The sequence below is a fragment of the Antennarius striatus genome, chromosome 12 (genome assembly GCF_040054535.1).
Source record: "Antennarius striatus isolate MH-2024 chromosome 12, ASM4005453v1, whole genome shotgun sequence".
Classification (NCBI taxonomy): Eukaryota; Metazoa; Chordata; class Actinopteri; order Lophiiformes; family Antennariidae; genus Antennarius; species Antennarius striatus.
This window is the reverse complement of record NC_090787.1, coordinates 13723210-13741501: the sequence shown is the minus strand read 5'-3', so window position 1 is coordinate 13741501 and position 18292 is coordinate 13723210. Positions and strand designations below refer to the sequence as shown.

The 18292-nt window shown below is 38.8% G+C and overlaps 1 protein-coding gene and 1 long non-coding RNA gene across 10 annotated transcripts in view; one reads left to right on the top strand and one right to left on the bottom strand.

Moving 5' to 3' along the window:
* The window catches only part of LOC137604557 (obg-like ATPase 1), a 50839-nt gene that overhangs the window by 10535 nt on the left and 22012 nt on the right, over positions 1-18292 (top strand). For all 9 annotated transcript variants that reach the window (XR_011037625.1, XR_011037627.1, XR_011037626.1 and 6 more), the window contains exons 3-7: positions 100-243; positions 1326-1453; positions 12599-12774; positions 16124-16204; positions 16539-16636. Coding sequence is in view for 6 of the 9 variants with exons in the window: in XM_068328383.1 (XP_068184484.1) it covers positions 100-243; positions 1326-1453; positions 12599-12774; positions 16124-16204; positions 16539-16636 (627 nt within the window). In the remaining 3 variants the exon portion in view is untranslated. The remainder of the gene's footprint in view (positions 1-99; positions 244-1325; positions 1454-12598; positions 12775-16123; positions 16205-16538; positions 16637-18292) is intronic.
* LOC137604559 (uncharacterized) overlaps positions 14947-18292 on the bottom strand; it is a 31105-nt gene continuing 27759 nt past the window's right edge. Inside the window, exon 4 of the long non-coding RNA XR_011037628.1 lies at positions 14947-15265. This is a non-coding gene — a long non-coding RNA (uncharacterized lncRNA). The remainder of the gene's footprint in view (positions 15266-18292) is intronic.

The window sequence follows — 18292 nt, the reverse complement described above, 5'->3', positions numbered from 1 at the left end:
CAGAAAAAAAAGCCAGCTTTGCATAATTTGCAGAAGTGTTTCAGAATCATACTATGACAGTTTCAGCTGCATGTGCCTTACAGATGTGTTTATTTTCAGGAAGTCAACCTTTTTCAATGTGCTGACAAAGAGTCAGGCTGCAGCTGAAAATTTCCCCTTCTGCACCATTGACCCAAATGAAAGCAGAGTGCCCATTCCAGATGAACGCTATGATTTCCTCTGCCAATTCCACAAACCTGCCAGGTATGGGTTCACATCATCCACCTATTATTCACACTTCAGATCTGTAGTCTCAGACTGTCTTCATGCTGTTGGTATGAGAAAACAAGAAATAAAGTTGTTGACATGTAGCTGCCAGTTGTCTGATGTTGTGATTGCTGCTCTACCCCAAGGTTTCCTGTTAGGGAAAAAGCCGAACCATCTCAACCTCCATCTTCTGGTTATCACACATATTTCTAGCAGATGTTCAAGCAGGATGAATCCAGATTTGCTGTGCTGCAAAGAAAAATTACTAGTATTCATATAACATGTATTTTTTTAATGACAAGAATTTCTATATTGAATAGTACAGGACGATTAGCACAAGATCTGATATCCTGCTTTTTAGAGTAGCATGCTGGCTATAAGCACTGTTTTATGTTTCCTGTATATTTTCTCAACTGTAACTTTCATTGCTGTATATAGATACTGTAGTAAACATAAAAACATAAACATATATGCAAAACCCACATAATTTTGCAGCCCTTCATACTTACTTGTCCCCCTTAAGGGCTGGTTATAAGTATACTTTTATTATATTTAATTCTTGATGCAAAATGAGACAACCAAAAACAAAATGAGGTGATCCGACTTCCAGTATTTCTGTGATAGATTTATATTAATTTGTGAAAAGACCTGTATTTCACAAAACACATCCTCCATTGTTATGGAAAGTGACACATTTTTAATCAAAAATGGGCAATATTTTGATTAATTTCCACATACGCTGTCCTAACAATGTACATGCAAATGCATAAGGTTTCAATTAAGCATGACTGGATCCTAAAAATACACTATTTACTGTAATGTAGTGTTAGTGTTATTATTTTGAGATACTTACTGTAAATTAAGATTTCAGAAGCTTTAATTGAAGATCGTGTCGTATCAGAATATTTTGCCTCTTTAAATGTACATAGTATTGCAATCTGTTCAAAAAACACAATTCAATTTAATGCAATTCACTACAATGTCACATATTGAGGCAAACAGTATAAAGGACTGATCTGACTCCTGATAGTGTCTACTTCAATGAGTGGCCTTTCTGTCTTGTATTGTCTCTGTTGCAGCAAAATCCCAGCGTTCCTTAATGTCGTTGACATTGCCGGTCTGGTTAAAGGTGCTCATTCTGGCCAAGGCCTGGGAAATGCCTTCCTGTCCCACATTAGTGCCTGCGATGGCATCTTCCACCTGACACGTGAGTCACAGCTTGAAAGGTTCTTTCATCAAGATTTCACATCATTAAACTGAATACATTAAATGTGTGTGTGTGTGTGTGTGTGTGTGTGTGTGTGTGTGTGTGTGTGTGTGTGTGTGTGTGTGTGTGTGGTTTTGTAATGCATGTCTTTCATTCCATCTGAAGTGGGTGCAATGGCAGCATTCTGTCCTAGCTCCAGTAGGATAGGATCATTGACTTTGCTGGTAGAGCATTTGAATGGTGCATGCCGAGGTTAGCACAACAGTGAGAATGATGAAATTAGATCAAAACTTCACATTGTTACTGGGAAACTCCATAACTGAGAATCATACAGGTGAGAAGAAAAGTGTGATCTTGGTTTAGACAACCTGAAGCAGTCTGAGGTTTGGAAATATCACAACATGATGTTATAAATGTGATCCCAATTGTTCCCCGACCATGTGGACTGTTTTAAGCTATCATTTTCTGATAATTAGTCCTGTGATAAAGAGATATGTATTCTGTTTATAACAGTGTTGACTGGTAACTGCAATGCCATTCAGTAGAGCTCATACCTCAAAACGCATCCCTTCATGTTGCTGGAGTAATTACAAACATTAAAGTGAAATACATATATACATAAATAAAACCATGTCTTGTAATATTTTACCCCACATCAAATTTTAATGAGGTGTATTCGAGCTCAACACCCAGTCTTTCTTCAAGTTTCACAGTTTCTGTTCTGAAGATTTTCTTAATCCTGCTGACAAACAAACCAACAACCAAAAAGTAGTCACAAGTGAAAACATGACCTCCTTGCCAGAGGTAATTACAGCAAGTGAAATGAATGCAAAAGGACCCTTTAGAAATAGCCAGTTTTGTTTACTGATTATATGCTGCTGCTGACTTTCACACTGTGTGAAAGGAGCTCTGATTAGAGAGCCAGCAGTGGCGGGCATGGAACGGTCGGACAGAAAAGTTTAAGATTAAGGCCATTTTCCCGTATTGTTTCCTGAATTATCTTTGTGTGTCACAGGTAAATGTCTAACTTCTGTTCCAGTAGTTTTAAAAAAGCCTTTGACTCTTTGTAGTTTTTGATTGAAAGTGAAAAACCACCCACTGGAAGATGTAAATAATGTTTTACAGACTGGACACATACACTAAGATAAAATTGGATTTCGGCTCCAATTTGAAGGATTTTCTGGGTAATAAGAGGATAGGGATGATGGTATTCTATATTTTTTAACAAGAAATCCAATTTAAGCAAACGTAAAAAACAGTTTTTTTTGTAAATTCAACATGGTTCGCAGTTTAACACATTTAAAAATTTCATATCATAATTTCAACAGTTCAGTTGTTAATTTTTTTGTGATATGCACACCTTTCACCTTCTTATTAAATAAATTTGACATGAATATTATATTTACCATTATAACTTAAAATTTATATATGTGAATAATTATAAAAACAGCAAGATCTTATTTTATATTTCCCCCTAAATATATGTCACCCAACTGTCTTGTTTCTAATCACAAGAAGAAGTCAATTGCACGTTAAGAGGTGCGTTCTACTCCTTTAAAGTCCTTGGAAACAATTATGTGTTTCAGAACAGCGCCACCGAACAAAGCTGGTTTTGTTTTGTAATTATATCCATGTTGTGTCAGGCAAACTGCAAAGTTAAAGCTGCTATTTATGCACTTTATAGTCTGATTATATGGTTATGGGGATGAGGCATTTTTTTGTCTGCAATGCATTTTTTTTGTCTGACCATTGAGCAGGAAGGTAGTACAGAGAATTCAGTATTAATGACAAAAAAAATAGTTGAAAATTACAATAAAGTCTAAAGATCACTTATAGATTTCTTCACTTCTGTTGAATTGATCATATTGTTATTGGTGTTTCATTCTCTGTGTTGGGTTTCGGTTCTCAGTTTGAAAGTTGTAAATCTAAAGGTGGAACAGGTGACCAGCGCAGATTAGTTCTTAAATACTTACATAAATAACCTGAATAGATTCTGATTATTCCAGGTTGTAACCAGATTCTCCCTTTGAAGGCTCACATTCAGTTCATGAACCGTTTTCAGGCCCTTATGACCTTGGAAAGCCTTCATTACACACAGTGGATTTGCTTTCAACAATGCCTTTCAAAAATTGTAAGACACATAATGACATGCTGAAAGCCGATTCGGTTAAATGACTGGTATTCGTTGGTTTCGTAGCAAAATGGTTTGCAGGGTAAGTGTTCCCAGTGCGCCTGCAGTGACTGGAAAACAGCTGGAGCCTCACTGTCCGGGACAGAACACAAACATGTTATACTTCACCTGCTCTTGTGTTCCCTGCTCTCATCTCTGCCAGCTCACCTGGCTTTATTCCCAGATGTTTAGTTTCCATTAATTAGATGTTTGAATGCTCACGCAGTGTCCATCCCCACCTCGCTTCTAATGAGGACTTATTTATGGTTGCATGACACCAGAATCCTGCCTTGGGTGAAGCACTTTTAGTATTTAGAGCTTTGGGTGTGTGCAGCCAACTGGGTAGTAGCTGCTTGTTATTTTTGGCGTAGATCTCTCTTGCTGTGAGATTCAGGCCTTCAGCAATTTATGTTCGAGTTATGACTCTCCTCCTCTAGTGCATGAGAAAATCAACCTGATGGATTTTTGCCAGAACAGTGTAGCTGTCACATTGTGGACTATGACAAAAGTCCAGTTTGATTTTCCATCTTCTCACATGCGACTGTTTGCTCATCCTTTCTCATCTTGTGTTTTGGTTGACGATTTGTCTTTCAACAAAACTAATAAACTAGACTAAATAAAGATTTTACAATTGGTTCTGGGAAATGAAAATGCTTTTATTTTGCATGCACATATAAGTGTATAGACTGGAAAGGCACTTGTAGGTACGCAAAATGAGCAACTTGTAAGGGGACGGTGCCTTGCTCAAGTGCACCTAGGCAGCACTCTGCGCTTCCAGGTCACACCTGTATTTTTATGGTCCACACGGGTCTTGAACCAGCCACCCACTGGACATCAGCCCAAGACCTAGTGCCGCTTTGGCTCTTGTAGCATTTCAGTGATTGCAGTCATAAGCAACATCAGTGTGAGAATATAAAATAATAATAATACTAATAATACTAATAATACTATTAATACTAATAATACTAATAATACTAATAATACTAATACTACTACTACTACTACTACTACTACTACTACTACTACTACTACTACTACTACTAATAATAATAATAATAATAATAATAATAATAATAATAATAATAAACGGCAGCACAGTGGCACAGTGGGTAGCTTTGTCGCCGCACAGCAAGGCGGTTCCGGTTTTGCGTCCCGCTCTGTGCGGAATTTGCATGTTCTCCCCGAGTCTGCATGGGTTCTCTGCGGGTTCTCTGGCTTCCTCCCACCTCCAAAAACATGCACTTCATTTTAATTGGCCGCTCCCAAATTCACCATGAGTATGAGTGTGTGCATGTTTGTCTGCGTCTCTGTGTGGCTCTGCGGTGCACTTGCGTTGCGCCCGGAGTTTCCCCCGCCTCACGGCCTTAGTCAGCTTGGACAGGCTCCAGCTCCCTACAACCCACCACAGTTGACAAAAATGGTTAGAGGATGAATGAATAAATGAATGAATGAATAATAATGACAGTAATAATGTGCCTCCTGATGAGCTGGCGTCTTTCCTGGGGTGTTCTTCGCCTGTAGCCGGCTGAAATAGGTTGGTAAGTGACTAGCTGCGATAGTTGCAATCATGTTGTCTACAAGAACATTGATGGATGCATGGGTAATAATAATAAAGTATAATAATAACAATGATACAAATGATAATAATAATAATAATGATAATGATAATGATAATGATAATGATGATAATAATAATAATAATAATAATAATAATAATAATAATAATAATAATAATAATAATAATAATAATAATAATAATAATAATGAGTTGCTTCTTTAATTCAGAGGACAATTCTTATGACATGCTTGTAGTCTTTGAAACTTTCATGAACTTCATTACACTGGTCAGTCAGTCATCTTCAGATTACCACCACTATATCCACCGCAGCGGGTCACGGGGAGTCAGAGCCTATCCCGGCAGCATAGGGCGGGGGACACTCCGGGCATGACGCCAGTGCACCACGGAGCCACACACAAAGAGAAACAACCATGCACACACACACTCATTCCTACGGGTAATTTGGAACGGGCAATCAACCTGAAGCGTATGCTTTTGGAGGTGGGAGGAAGCCGGAGAACCTGGAGAGAACCCACGCAGACACAGGGAGAGCATGCGAACTCCGCACAGACCGGGACTCGAACCCGGGTCCGCCGTGCGCCACCGTGCCACCCCATAACACTGGTATGAACAATATTATAGAAGCAGTGAGTGAATGTTAAATATTTATTAACAAAAAAAAATATCTAACTCAGTCATGAAGCCAATTGTGAAAGCAATGGAGACAGAAATTGAGATACTGAGGTCATAGACGTAATGTTTCCAGGTTCTGTTTTTCTGCTCCGTTCTTGTGAATGCAGTATTTCTGGAACACCCTGAGGAAATTTATTGCACTTTTTCTCAACTGTCCTCTTAGACTTAAACATGATTAAAAGTTGGTATTCAAAGTTTATTGTTGCTGTGACCTCCCAACTATGTTTTTTTTTAAAACTATCACTCCAAAAGCCTATCCCAGCTGGCTAAGGATGAGAGATGGGGTATGACTTGGACGAGACACCAGCCCCTCACAGGGCCACATCAAAGACAAATATGCTCACAATCACACCTACGGAGTTTGGTGTGACCGATTCACCTAAGCTGCATGTTTTTGGAGGTGGGAGGAAGCCAGGGAAACTGAAGAGAACCCACACAGACGCAGGAGAACACATAAACTCCATTGGAAGACATTCAAACCGAGAACCTTCTTATTGTGACGAACAGCGCTACCTATCATAATATTATGAAATCATAATACTATTAATTATTGACCATATTATATTTGAACAAATGAATTACAAATGTATTTACATACAGTGTATTACAGGTGAGCTTTTTTTTATCCATTTAAAGACAAACAAACATATAGTTGCCTAAGAGGTGGTTGCTTTTATTGCTGGGTGTTTTTTTAGGTTTTCATGTTAGACGCAATGTCGGAAAATGTAAAATAACAGAAAGACCACATTGTTTCTTCTGTAGTATATATTTAAAGTCCTCTAGAAATGTTCAGTATTTGAAGAGTGACAAACTAGTGCACAAATGTAAGTGATTGTTACGCTACAGGTGTCAGGAACAAACTGGGCTGACTATTCAGACATAGTTGATTTATGGCCAACCAGCCTCCCGACTGACGCCAGTGATGCTGCTTCCAGCTATTTTGTCTTATCACTCATTACCTCACAAATTCACAAGCTTGACAAGAATCCAGAGGACCTCACCCAGTAACATCAACAGTGTGACTCTCTGAAAGTATCAGGTAGTTCCCATCCTTTCAGTTTTGGTGTCAGTTTTCAGTCAATATGTTAATTAGCAACAAATATAATGTAATGTGATTTTATTTTATAAATGTGATTTTATTCCCGGAGAATCTGCTTTCTAACAATTTCAAACGAGTAACTCTTCTACAGGGGACTAAGATATTCTATATTTCTGATAGCATTAGAAGTGAAAACATGTTAATGTTTGGAAAGGTATAATTTACACATCATTGTGCGACCTCATAGGCTCCACAAATAAATCAGAGAATTTAAGAATACTAAACCTAATCAATAACACTATATGGCGCTACTCTGCCAAATGTGGTTTTCTTAGTGGTCTGAGGTACCGCCGTCCCCACCAAGTTAGCTGTTGTTTTAACCAGTAATGCAATTCTTAAACCATATCATTTAGTGGTGAAACCTATACTCTTCTCTGAATTTCTGGCCTGCAGCGTGGAGAAGCCGTCACAGCATTTAAATGAGCATTTTTGTTCAGAGAAAATGAAGAGTTTTTGTCAGCCTCCACTCATCGTAGATGATTAGAGCAAAACGGCTACCCATCTTGACTGGAGATCACCGCAGCTCCAGATAACATGCTCGGTGATTGAAGGTCGCAATATTTTGAATTCTAATGGGACTGCAAGATGAATTGCGTGAAATAGACTGTAGAATTTTCCTGCTTCCTCCTTGTGCCCCCCTTCCCTGTCCACTGTGAAAAGAACCACTGGGAATGGCAAGGCCCGATGATCATAGAATTATTGGATGGTGATTCTAAACCCTACAAAGAGGAGTTGCTATGGAGATCTCGTTCCAAACTGTGAAATGATTCACCTTTGAAAGGCTGGAGGGCCTGAAGGCTGAACACATCATTGTTCAGGTGGCGGTTGGTTAGAAAATTGCTGGTGCCTGTGCAATCAGCAGCATTATGGTAGTTAAGGATCTAAAAAGGTTTGTTCTCTGAATGATGTGGGACAACAGTGGTGTGCATACATGTTGGTTTCTTCCAGTCATGACACTTTGGTGCTCCTTGGTATAACAAATAAATAGAAAAAGAGTGGTTAAGCTGTTAATAAGAGCATTAATACTGTTGTTTCCTTTTAGAAGTCATGGAAGTTGAAACCTCCCTAGTACATTTTTCAACTGCACAAAGGTTTTTGCTATATGTTGTTTTTTATTCTACATAGTGGAACATTTCACCTTTTATGGGGAGACACTGCAGTTGAAAGTAGATTACACAAGAATTGGAGACACCTTGTGAAGTTGTCATATTCATACTATTGAGCTCTGTAATTTCACTGTGATCTATTTGAAAGATGGGATCATGTAGAAAACATGAGTGTACCCCTAAAGGGCTCAGGGCTACCATTTCCGGGTGTCAACATGCTTCTGTATTTGACATAATTGGCATAAGAAACAAGGCAGAGTGTGCCACAAACTCTGTTACAGAGGCAGCACACTACAAATTGCTGTCAATTTCAGGTATCCCAAAATGAATACAGAGATGATATTTCCTGAATGAACATAAAAAAATCCTTGTGTGCACCGCCAGTGTTTTTATGCTGGGAAGACATCCATAATGTGCTTTTCCTGACAGACCCATAAAATAGCTTTTACTGCTCTGAATACCAGGAGAATTGCGGCACTGGGTTTGCATGAACATTTTAAAAGCAGCTTGAGGAATGCAAGTTCTTTAGATGTGCTCTTACCCATCTTGCATGTGAAAACATGCACAGGAAGTCACAAGTCAATGAATACTGTAATTTAACTGAATTATGTTGACCACATATCCTTCCAGGTAACAACATCAGAAGAAGCAGCTCAATCACTATTGATCTTGACTTGACTCAGATGACTGCTTTGCATCTGTACCTGACAGAGCAGTAATGATCTAAACCAGCTGAAACTCAGCTTAACACAAACTAAAACTTTATTTGATTATTCTGAAGGCTACTTTCTATGGTAATGCTAATAAAATATGTCAATAGACAGCGTTTTTCCACATTCACTGACACTTTATGGATTTATATGTTCTCAGTCTACAATGACCTGCAGTTACAATCCCACAATTTTATTAAATTCAACCTGACCCATAATTGGGCCATTAAACCACTCATTCTTTTGTTCTGCTAATAAAATAGCACCTGATCCTGAATCCTGAAAACACACCATTTGAAATGTAAACGTGAAAATGAAATTTTGAGACAGACCCAATTCCTCAAAATGAGACTTTCCATCCTCATTTTTTTGTTTGTGCTCTCACTGACTTGCATGTGGCTTTGTGTGGCGCCGCAGCCTGAAGAGAGCTGTCTTCATGGAGCCTAACCCACACCCAGTTGTTAAAGGACTAATTGTGTAGATTTCCCCTTCAGATTTCTCTCCTCTTTTTTACCCGTGTGCATTTGTTCTCTGTCTCTAAGCCTTGAATGGGACAACGGCAAAGTAGATTTGAATGTTAAATTAGGCGTAATTGATTAAAGCAAATTACTTTGGAATATGTGGTAGTCAAGAGAGTGTCAGCTGATGACTAAATAGTCAGTGATCAGCCGCTGCCCTTTGAAAGCCCCTTTGAAATTTTGATTTATCAGCTTTTTATGAAGAATGTATAACCATTGTTAGACACCAATGACCTATTTAGGGAAAAAAAAGAAAAGTGTTACGAAACTATTGGGTGTTTTAATCATTTTCTACCAAATGGACTTAGATATAATCATTCCTCATGCTTATAAGAATAATTTTAACCAATGATGAGTGGATTATTAAATCTCTTAGCTACATATAAATATCTGCTAAATTGATCAACAGATTAATTTGCATTTTCCATTTAAAAAACAATACATTCAAACTATACATCATAATTGTTTGTAATATATGTATAGTCTCGCAGCCAACAAAATGATTACATTGCATTATATTTTTCTGAGTTCATGCAGAGACAATAGCAAATTTTCATTCCAATCAGTGCTGAACAGGGAGCTGGTAAATTGGTGCAGCAAAACAATAATTCCACTGATTAGCCCCTTTCTGTGTGGCGTAAGTGAACTGTTTATACTGTGGAGTACCTCTGCAAGAGGAGAGGAACCAAAACAGCCTGATTAGGCAAAGAGTAATTGGATAAGTTCATTTCCCCATGAGGACAACGCACGGGGATGACAGCTTGCACAAAAGTCTACAGCGTCTGTTGGCTTGCATGAATAATAACACTACCGGTGGAAGATTTCTGGGTGTCTGTCATTTTGTTGTTGAGCTTTGATGTTTAGACATGACTGACGAGCGGTGCTAGAGGCTGGAGTTTCCCACCATGGAAAACCGGATGCTTATCCCTACTTAACCTGCTAGAAGAAACCAGATATGAAGTTCCATAAGAGTGTAGGTCTGGACATATCTGTTTCTCTTAAAGAACACTCCTGATGTCCAGGTGCTGATGTTGAGGATGCCCACAAATGGCAACCTCATGATGAATTTGAGAAAAGGTCATTGCAAATAGAATCCCTACACACTGTCTGACCTGCAGAATTACATCTTTCTGCAAGATTTTAGCTCCAGAACTTCATCATGTCATGTGAATCATCCCTCTATCATATACCTGCCTCAAAAAACATGAGACAAGTATTTTTCTCGTCTAGTCATCCACCATGAATATGCGTTCAAAATTTCACAACAAGCTATCAGACAGTAGTTGACCTGTTTCGGTGTTGTCCATAGTAGTGGCCCAGACCAGCTAACATCCCATAAATAATACTTCTAAAAACTTCAGCGATCATCTGGAGATACTATGTTTGGTTTATCTTCATAATACAATTTCCTCCGGGATTAATAAAGTATCTATCTATCTATCTATAAACTCAAGATGTGTGAATAGTGGAATCACAATGAGAAACTTCAATCTTCTAACTCTACAAATTTATGAGTCATTCCAGCAATCTGCTCTGAGCTCCACAGCCAAAGAAAAGGTTTGAGTAAATCACAGTTACGCCGTTTCCCGTCATACAGAACAGCCATGTATTACTTTGAATCATCAGTATTTTTTTAAATGTGTCATGATTGGATCGTGTTGAAAAACGCACATGTTGACTCTGTGATGAGTCATGTGAATGTCTTTTGCGATGTTACCATTTCATGGGGCCTCAACTGTCATCGGACCTCTACTGTTCAGGTGTGGAGACATAAACACAGTGATAACATATTTCCATGACAGCCAAGTTTTCATTCAACTGACATTTAAGTTCCTGTTAAACGAAACGGTATTCCCATTATGCTGCATTGTCAGATTTCATGAGTGACTGTACTGACTGATTTATGAAAACATGTGCAGGCAGATTCTAACTATACTTCCTGACAAATTGCCTGCATACCAGTACCTTTACTCAAAATGTGTGCTATAATATAACTTCAAGCTTTTGTATTTGTGTATTTACAGCTCATGCTTGCTCACTTTTTGAGAAGGAAATATTTAGAGTTTTACTCTTTTGCATTTACATGTTTTTTCTGTTTACTAGCAAAACATTCAATGAAGTTATAAAATGTATGAGTTATTACTTAACAGTATATAAACAACAGTAAAATCATACTTGCTTTACTTGCTCTCTTAGTATTATGTGTTCAGTAGTATAATTACCATGTAATAATAGTTTAATACCGCAGCGTACTTCTTTTGTGATACTTTTCCAATGAAATACTTCCCTGGCTCTTTAAAACTTCATCTCAAGTAACTTTTTTTATGTATTAAAGTAATAGTTCATCAAAAATTATTGTGATGAATTATTTTTATGTTGCATAACTGCTTCTTTGAGGAGGGATATGAATAATTTCTCCATGACTTGGGTATCTCATTTCCTATTTATATTCGCAATGACAAACCGTGTGTGGATTCTAAATTCAAGACTAAGTTGCAGTGCAATAGAGTTCCCACTAGTGCCTGCCATTAATGGCTGTCACTCCCATGTGACAGATGTACACCCTTGTGCCCCCCACCCACCCACCCCCACCCCCATCCCAGCCCCCGCCTGATCCCTAAGCTTTGCCGGTGAGTCAGGAGGAGTCCTTAAAGCAGCTGCTGACTAAATGGTCTGCTTCAGAACCTCATCACTTAATCACCAGCATGGCCACGGCTAAGACGCAAATGATTTACGGAGAACTCCCGGCTGTCATCCAAGAATTTTGACGTGTTCCTTTTAAACAATATTCAATTAAACATATTTTTTAATCACAAAAGCTAACAGTTATAAAATCAGAGACAGGGGGCATATCTTGCAGAGCAATATAAATATCTGTTTTGTACATTTAAATATTTTTTTGTTGAATTTACGGTAAGCTGTATTTTCCACATTGTGGATGTATAGAAATAGATATAACTCCATCCGTTATTTATTATTATTATTATTATTATTATTATTATTATTATTATTATTATTATTATTATTATTATTATTATTATTATTATTATTATTATTATTATTATTATTATTATTTGCTTCTTCTTGTGAATGGTTGTTTTTTCACATTATTCTTCAAAGTGATGCTGTTGATTTCATGGGCAAAATGTAAATGCTTTACGTTCGGCTTCAAGTTGTTGTCGACTGTTACGTGTTACATTACATGTATTCAAGTGAAAGAGTGATTTTGTTGCTGGAAATAGAAATCTATACTGATGAGCTGTCTTTCTGTTTATGAATTTTACTCTGCAGGTGCCTTCGAAGATGAGGATATCATCCATGTTGAGGGAACGGTGGACCCGGTGAGGGATATGGAGATCATCCATGAGGAGCTGAGGCTGAAGGATGAGGAGATGATCGGTCCTATTATTGACAAACTGGAAAAGACAGCCATTAGAGGCGGTGACAAGAAACTCAAACCAGAATACGTAAGTCAGTGTCTCAGCAGGTCCTTTGCTCCCCCTCACAGCAAGGAACAAATAATAACCCTCCAACACACATGTACACCATGGAGAAGAAAAGTTTTTTTTAATCTCCCTGCAATAGGTGTCACCCCTCCCCCTTCCCTATTTTTTTTCCCTTACCGAGATTGAAAGTGATCAGGGGTCAGGGGTTTTCTGCTGTAGAAATCATTAATAGAGAGTTACTTATTCAGCTGCTGACCCTGGGTCACAGTATTGGACTAATGAAAGTGTCACCACAAAGCTCTTTTCATCTTAAGTATTATTGAAATCATGGTGCAGCTATAGCAGCTCAGGAAATGTATAATGTCATACAATGGGTGACACAAGCCTTTACCTCCGTATTGCTTCTGCAAATGTTTAGATCACTATTTGACAGGTGATCCTCAGGTTACCTGCAAGTGAGATGCAGCATAAGATCAAAATAGAAACCACATCCAGGATGTCAGATAAAAATGCGGATGTCTGGATGTGGATGCGCATCTATTCAAATCGACATATTGTTAAGGTAATGAGGGTCACAAACATTAGTAATGATTTGCTTGTAAATGTTGCATGCTGCTTCTCCATCATTGCAGGAGGCAAGGATGGGCAACGGGATTTGGCCTTTTACTTGGAGCAGCATGCCCAATTTCAGGCCCCAACACACCGAGGCTCTGACCACTCATTACATTAACGAGAGGGGCTTTTTCACCTGCTGCAGTGTTTGGTTGGTTCCCCTCAGCATAACCCCCCAACCCTCGCCGTAGCCCCCCCCCCTTTACAACAGCACTTCCCCACACCCCTGTAGCCCCACAGACAGGAGCCATTCAGGCTAGGCAGGTGGCCGCTTATGCACATAATTGCTAACAATTTTAGGCAATGAATAAAAATGATACATTACTTGTCAAAGGTTGGGCACACATCAGCAAGTGAAATCTATAGAACACCTCTTTAGACGGTAAAAACTGTGCTTATAAAAGACTGCCTCAAAGGCAAGCTTTTAGATGGAAGGGATTGTGTGATTGTCTCACGGGTCGAGCATGGCAATTGACAAACTCAGCTGCTCACAGACACACGAACACGGTTGTGCAGAACATGGATATCAAGAATATGTCAAATGTACACGCAAAAAAAGAAGCAATACAGTTATTTTCACTCAACAGGAAGCAGTGGAATAAGGAAAATTCTGTGTGACTATCAGGATTGTGATTACCCCCATATATATTCCTCTTTACTGAGTAATTTCAAAAACCTTTGGTACAAAACCTAATTTTCATTCATCTATAAGGTCTATAAGGCCTAAACATTCCTTGTGGTACATTTAAAGAATTATTTTAATTGAACATTATTTTACCATAAACTAAAATGGAAGGACGGTTATAGCAATATTAATTTGACTCAAGAATATGCTGCACTCGGTTGTATGGTTAAAGGACCATCCCTAAAAATATTATTTATCATTTTCTCACAGATTTTATCCCAGCTTTTAAAATTATAAATTAAACAGGACAAAAAAGTAAATCAAAGCATTAATTTTCTATTTTAGAAAAATGTTAAAATGACTTGGAACACAAAGGTAATTATAACAACCACAAGATTATATGTTTTAAAAATGAAAATATGCCTACTTAATTTCCTGTAAATTCTTTAAAAAATCAAATGCATGGAAATACCATGTTTTGCTACATTTCTCACATGAGGGTGCCTTTTAATGTATGCCCTACTGAAACAATACATTGGCACAAGGCAAAATATGTAGTGGATAAACTCTGTGAACTATAAAAGGTAGCAACAGGCAGAGGAATCTGTCAGTGAAACAATCTGTGAAGGTTGTTTTGGTGTACATTTTTTATATTTTTTATTTCTGTACGATGGGGTCCCAGCTGAATATAACTGTTTATGAAAATTGAATTTTTAAAAAATAAACATAGAAATTGACTTATTTATAATGACATGATGTATTATTGTTAAAAATCACTGCTATAATGATAGAGGTGACTTAATATTTCAATGTAAGTTTAAGATGCATTGATGCCCATGCGCCACTGAGCTCATAGGTATGCATTGTTGTAAAAGTTTAAATCTATTTTGTGGGTGCTGTGTTTACAAGAAGAATGTTTCATTGCTTTTGTCTGCATGAATCCTCAAAATCCCTATACTTAAAAAACAATAAGAAGAAGCCAGCCCACCAACAGCGCTTCATGGTGGCAGGCATATGTGTTTGACCCTTGTGGGACCTATATGCCTTTTATTAACACCTGCCTGTTAGAGGAGCGCTGCACGTTGGCTGCGAGCTGATGAGGGAAACCTGGAGCGGGTTCAGCCTGTGTCACCGGCCGTTTGCTGTTTCCATTTCACAGATGATTAATCTCTCTGTGAAGACTAGGGACGACGCAGGCGGAGTGTATGCAGCTCTTCCTTCGCTCTCTCCCGCTGGCTGCACTCTGGCTGCCTGACTAAAAGGCCTTTAGAATTCCTGTGGAGAGAGATGTGCAGAGAGTGAATGCAGCTGGCTGGGGGTCAGTGTGTGGAGCTTTTTCTGCCATTGTGTAATTGAGGCTCTGGCAGGATTTTTTCCTCAGTTCTTTCAAAAGGGAGTATGATTGTGAAGTGCTGCATGGGTTTTGGGGAGGGAAAAGGAGGTAGGGGGAGTGTTGCAGGGGGTGGAGGAGTTTTTATATGAAGGGGGAGGTCAAGTTGACAGGAACAAAAAGAATGTGTTCCGCTAATTTCTGTGGGGCTGGATCAACAATAATAGGCTCAATTTCTTTATTACAAATTTTATAACTACCTCCCTCCCATTTTCCCACCCTTTTCCGGTTCCAGATCCTGTCAAGATCCAGGCTTGCCTGTGGTCTCAACCCACAAGTACCTCAAGTAATGAATAAGGCATATGTGGTTGGAAGCGCTCAATATTTTCTCCAGAATAAAAACATTATATAATTAGTGATGTATCACAAAAGTGCTTATTGTGAAAGAACTAATAATTCATGCCTAACAAACTAACTTCCAATTAATATACTGTTCTACATTCTTCAATTTTTTTTTCACCCTATATGACTTTCTCCTGATGGAATATTGACACTTTTATCCGCACCTCCGATCGCGACTCCCCAGAAGGCATTTAATCATGATTTGAAACGGGGAAGGGGGGTCTCATACCATCCCTGTCAAAGCCAGGCTACTCCTGCTTGAATGTGAGCACAGCCATTGTTCATTTTGGCATCAGGATGCCATGCATTTAGGAAATAATTACCCCATACCCTGCTGGGTTTATATTCTTTTTCATCTCCTTTAATGGTTTCTTGTTCGTTCCTTTTTTAACCCTAAACAGGACACTATGTGCAAAATCAAGAGCTGGGTAATGGATGAAAAGAAACACGTCCGCTACTATCACGATTGGAACGACAAGGAGGTAAGCCTTTGATGTCAAATATATTAATGTGATTTACCCCCCCAGTCTTTTCATCTGGCCTTAAAGTATAACTGCCGTTTCTACCTCTGTTGTTTTTAAGTTCTCCAGGAACACTTAATATTATGCTTAGCCTTTGGTTGCTTGTATTTTGACATTACTTTTGTACAAATTAACGACATCTGGCCGTGCTGATTTTGATTTAGATGTTTTACGCTCGCGCCCCACAGAGCCACTGCCCCAGATCAGAACCTGAACTGCCTTCACTTACATCCGCCCCTGTTGTTCTCACTACTTTGGAAATTCTCAACATTCATCTTGTTTGTCTTTGTTGCAGATCGAAGTGTTGAACAAATACTTGTTTTTGACATCCAAACCGATGATTTACCTCGTTAACCTCTCTGAGAAAGACTACATCAGGAAAAAGAACAAATGGTAAGTGCTTGGAGGGAAAGCGAGAGCCGTCTCATTGCACTCATTAATCATCACCAAAGAGCTTTGCTTCTACTTATGTACGGATTACATTGATTTCTGCTCACGTTGATTGAATCTGCATTTGAGACACATAAAGTTTGTGTGTGTGTGTGTGTTTGAATCTGTATGGGCAGGGGTGTGTGAAGTGTGTGTGGGTGTGTGTGTGTGTGTGTGTGTGTGTGTGTGTGTGTGTGTGTGTGTGTGTGTGTGTGTGTGCCATGCTAATCTACAGTACTGACTGTAGTCTCCTGCTGATAGAAAAGGTCATGTCTTCATGAGAGGATCTGCCTGGAGGTGGCACTAAGTAAGCTCCAACACAACATTCAGCTCTGCAAACCCCAACCAGCCTCCAGTCTCTGCACTTCATTAAACACATACTAGCATGTGGTTTTAATTTTCCATCGAAATGTGTCATTTCCATGTGATATCAAAGCGAGTGAAGGCTTTAAATGCCTAAAAAAACAAACATTTGTACATTCAGAGTAAATCAAGTAATTGAAATCATCTGGAGGGGCATGTAAATTGTCAAGAAAAGACTCTTTACATATATTGTGCTCGTTTTGCTCCAGATATTTTGTTTTGTCCCCAAGTGTTGTTGCTTTCTAAGCATCACTTTACAGCTATAAGATTCCCATAGATCACAGTGAGCCATGAGACTTCTTTAAGTCAGTGAGTTAAAGATAAACAGCAAAATGCACATATGTTTGTAATGTCTGTTGTGTCAAAAACACCTTTTGTAATGATAATGACATCCTGCACCAGTGAGAGCAGATCTAGCAGGCTGGGGTCAGACATTCATTTTATCTTGAGGGCTGCTTTTCCACAGAACAGCCCTCTTTCTCAATAAAACCAACTTGGGGATTCTTATTGCACATTTGCAATTGCCCTCCAGGCTTATGGTGTCAGCTCTTACAAAATTTGTTTCAGTGATTTACTTGGCAGCATTATATTACAAGGGAAGTTGTTTGCCTGTGTCTGTTTGTTAAATGTTCCTGACACGAAAGTATGACTGTCAGACAGGAGGAGGAGGACGAGTGCTCATAAATCAAATGATTCATGGCATGTGGGACATCCGTCATCGGTAGGAAGAGATTTTTTTTTTTCATGTTGCGTGTGTGTGTGTGTGTGTGTGATTTTTTTTTTTTTAAACTGCGTGAAATGCTATAAATCTTTAACATTTTAAACAGGAAAACGGTGGTGTTTAAGTGTCTCGAGTGGCTCCGTGATGAACAATGTCGACATCAAAGTGCGGATGTTTGACAAGTGATGAGTCACTTCCTTGTCCAGAGAGGAGCTCACACCTGTATGGAGATGATTACAGGTAGATCTAGCTGGCCCTAATTGTACAATAAATGCTGCTCTCAGCCCTAATGGCAGCTAGTCTGCAGCGGAGACGCCAGACTACCATTTGGCTGTCGCCATGCCCCCGTGTTTTTCCACAAGCACAGTTGGGATGATGATATGGTTAAGGACTATTCAAAGCAAACAGCCAGACAAATTGCAATCTCAGCTTTAATGTGTGGAGGAAAAGAAGGTCGATCCTAGAATGAAGCAAATATAGGCCATTCAGACCAGTTGTCAGTTTCAATTTCCTGCTTTTTATCAAGCTTGGTTTCA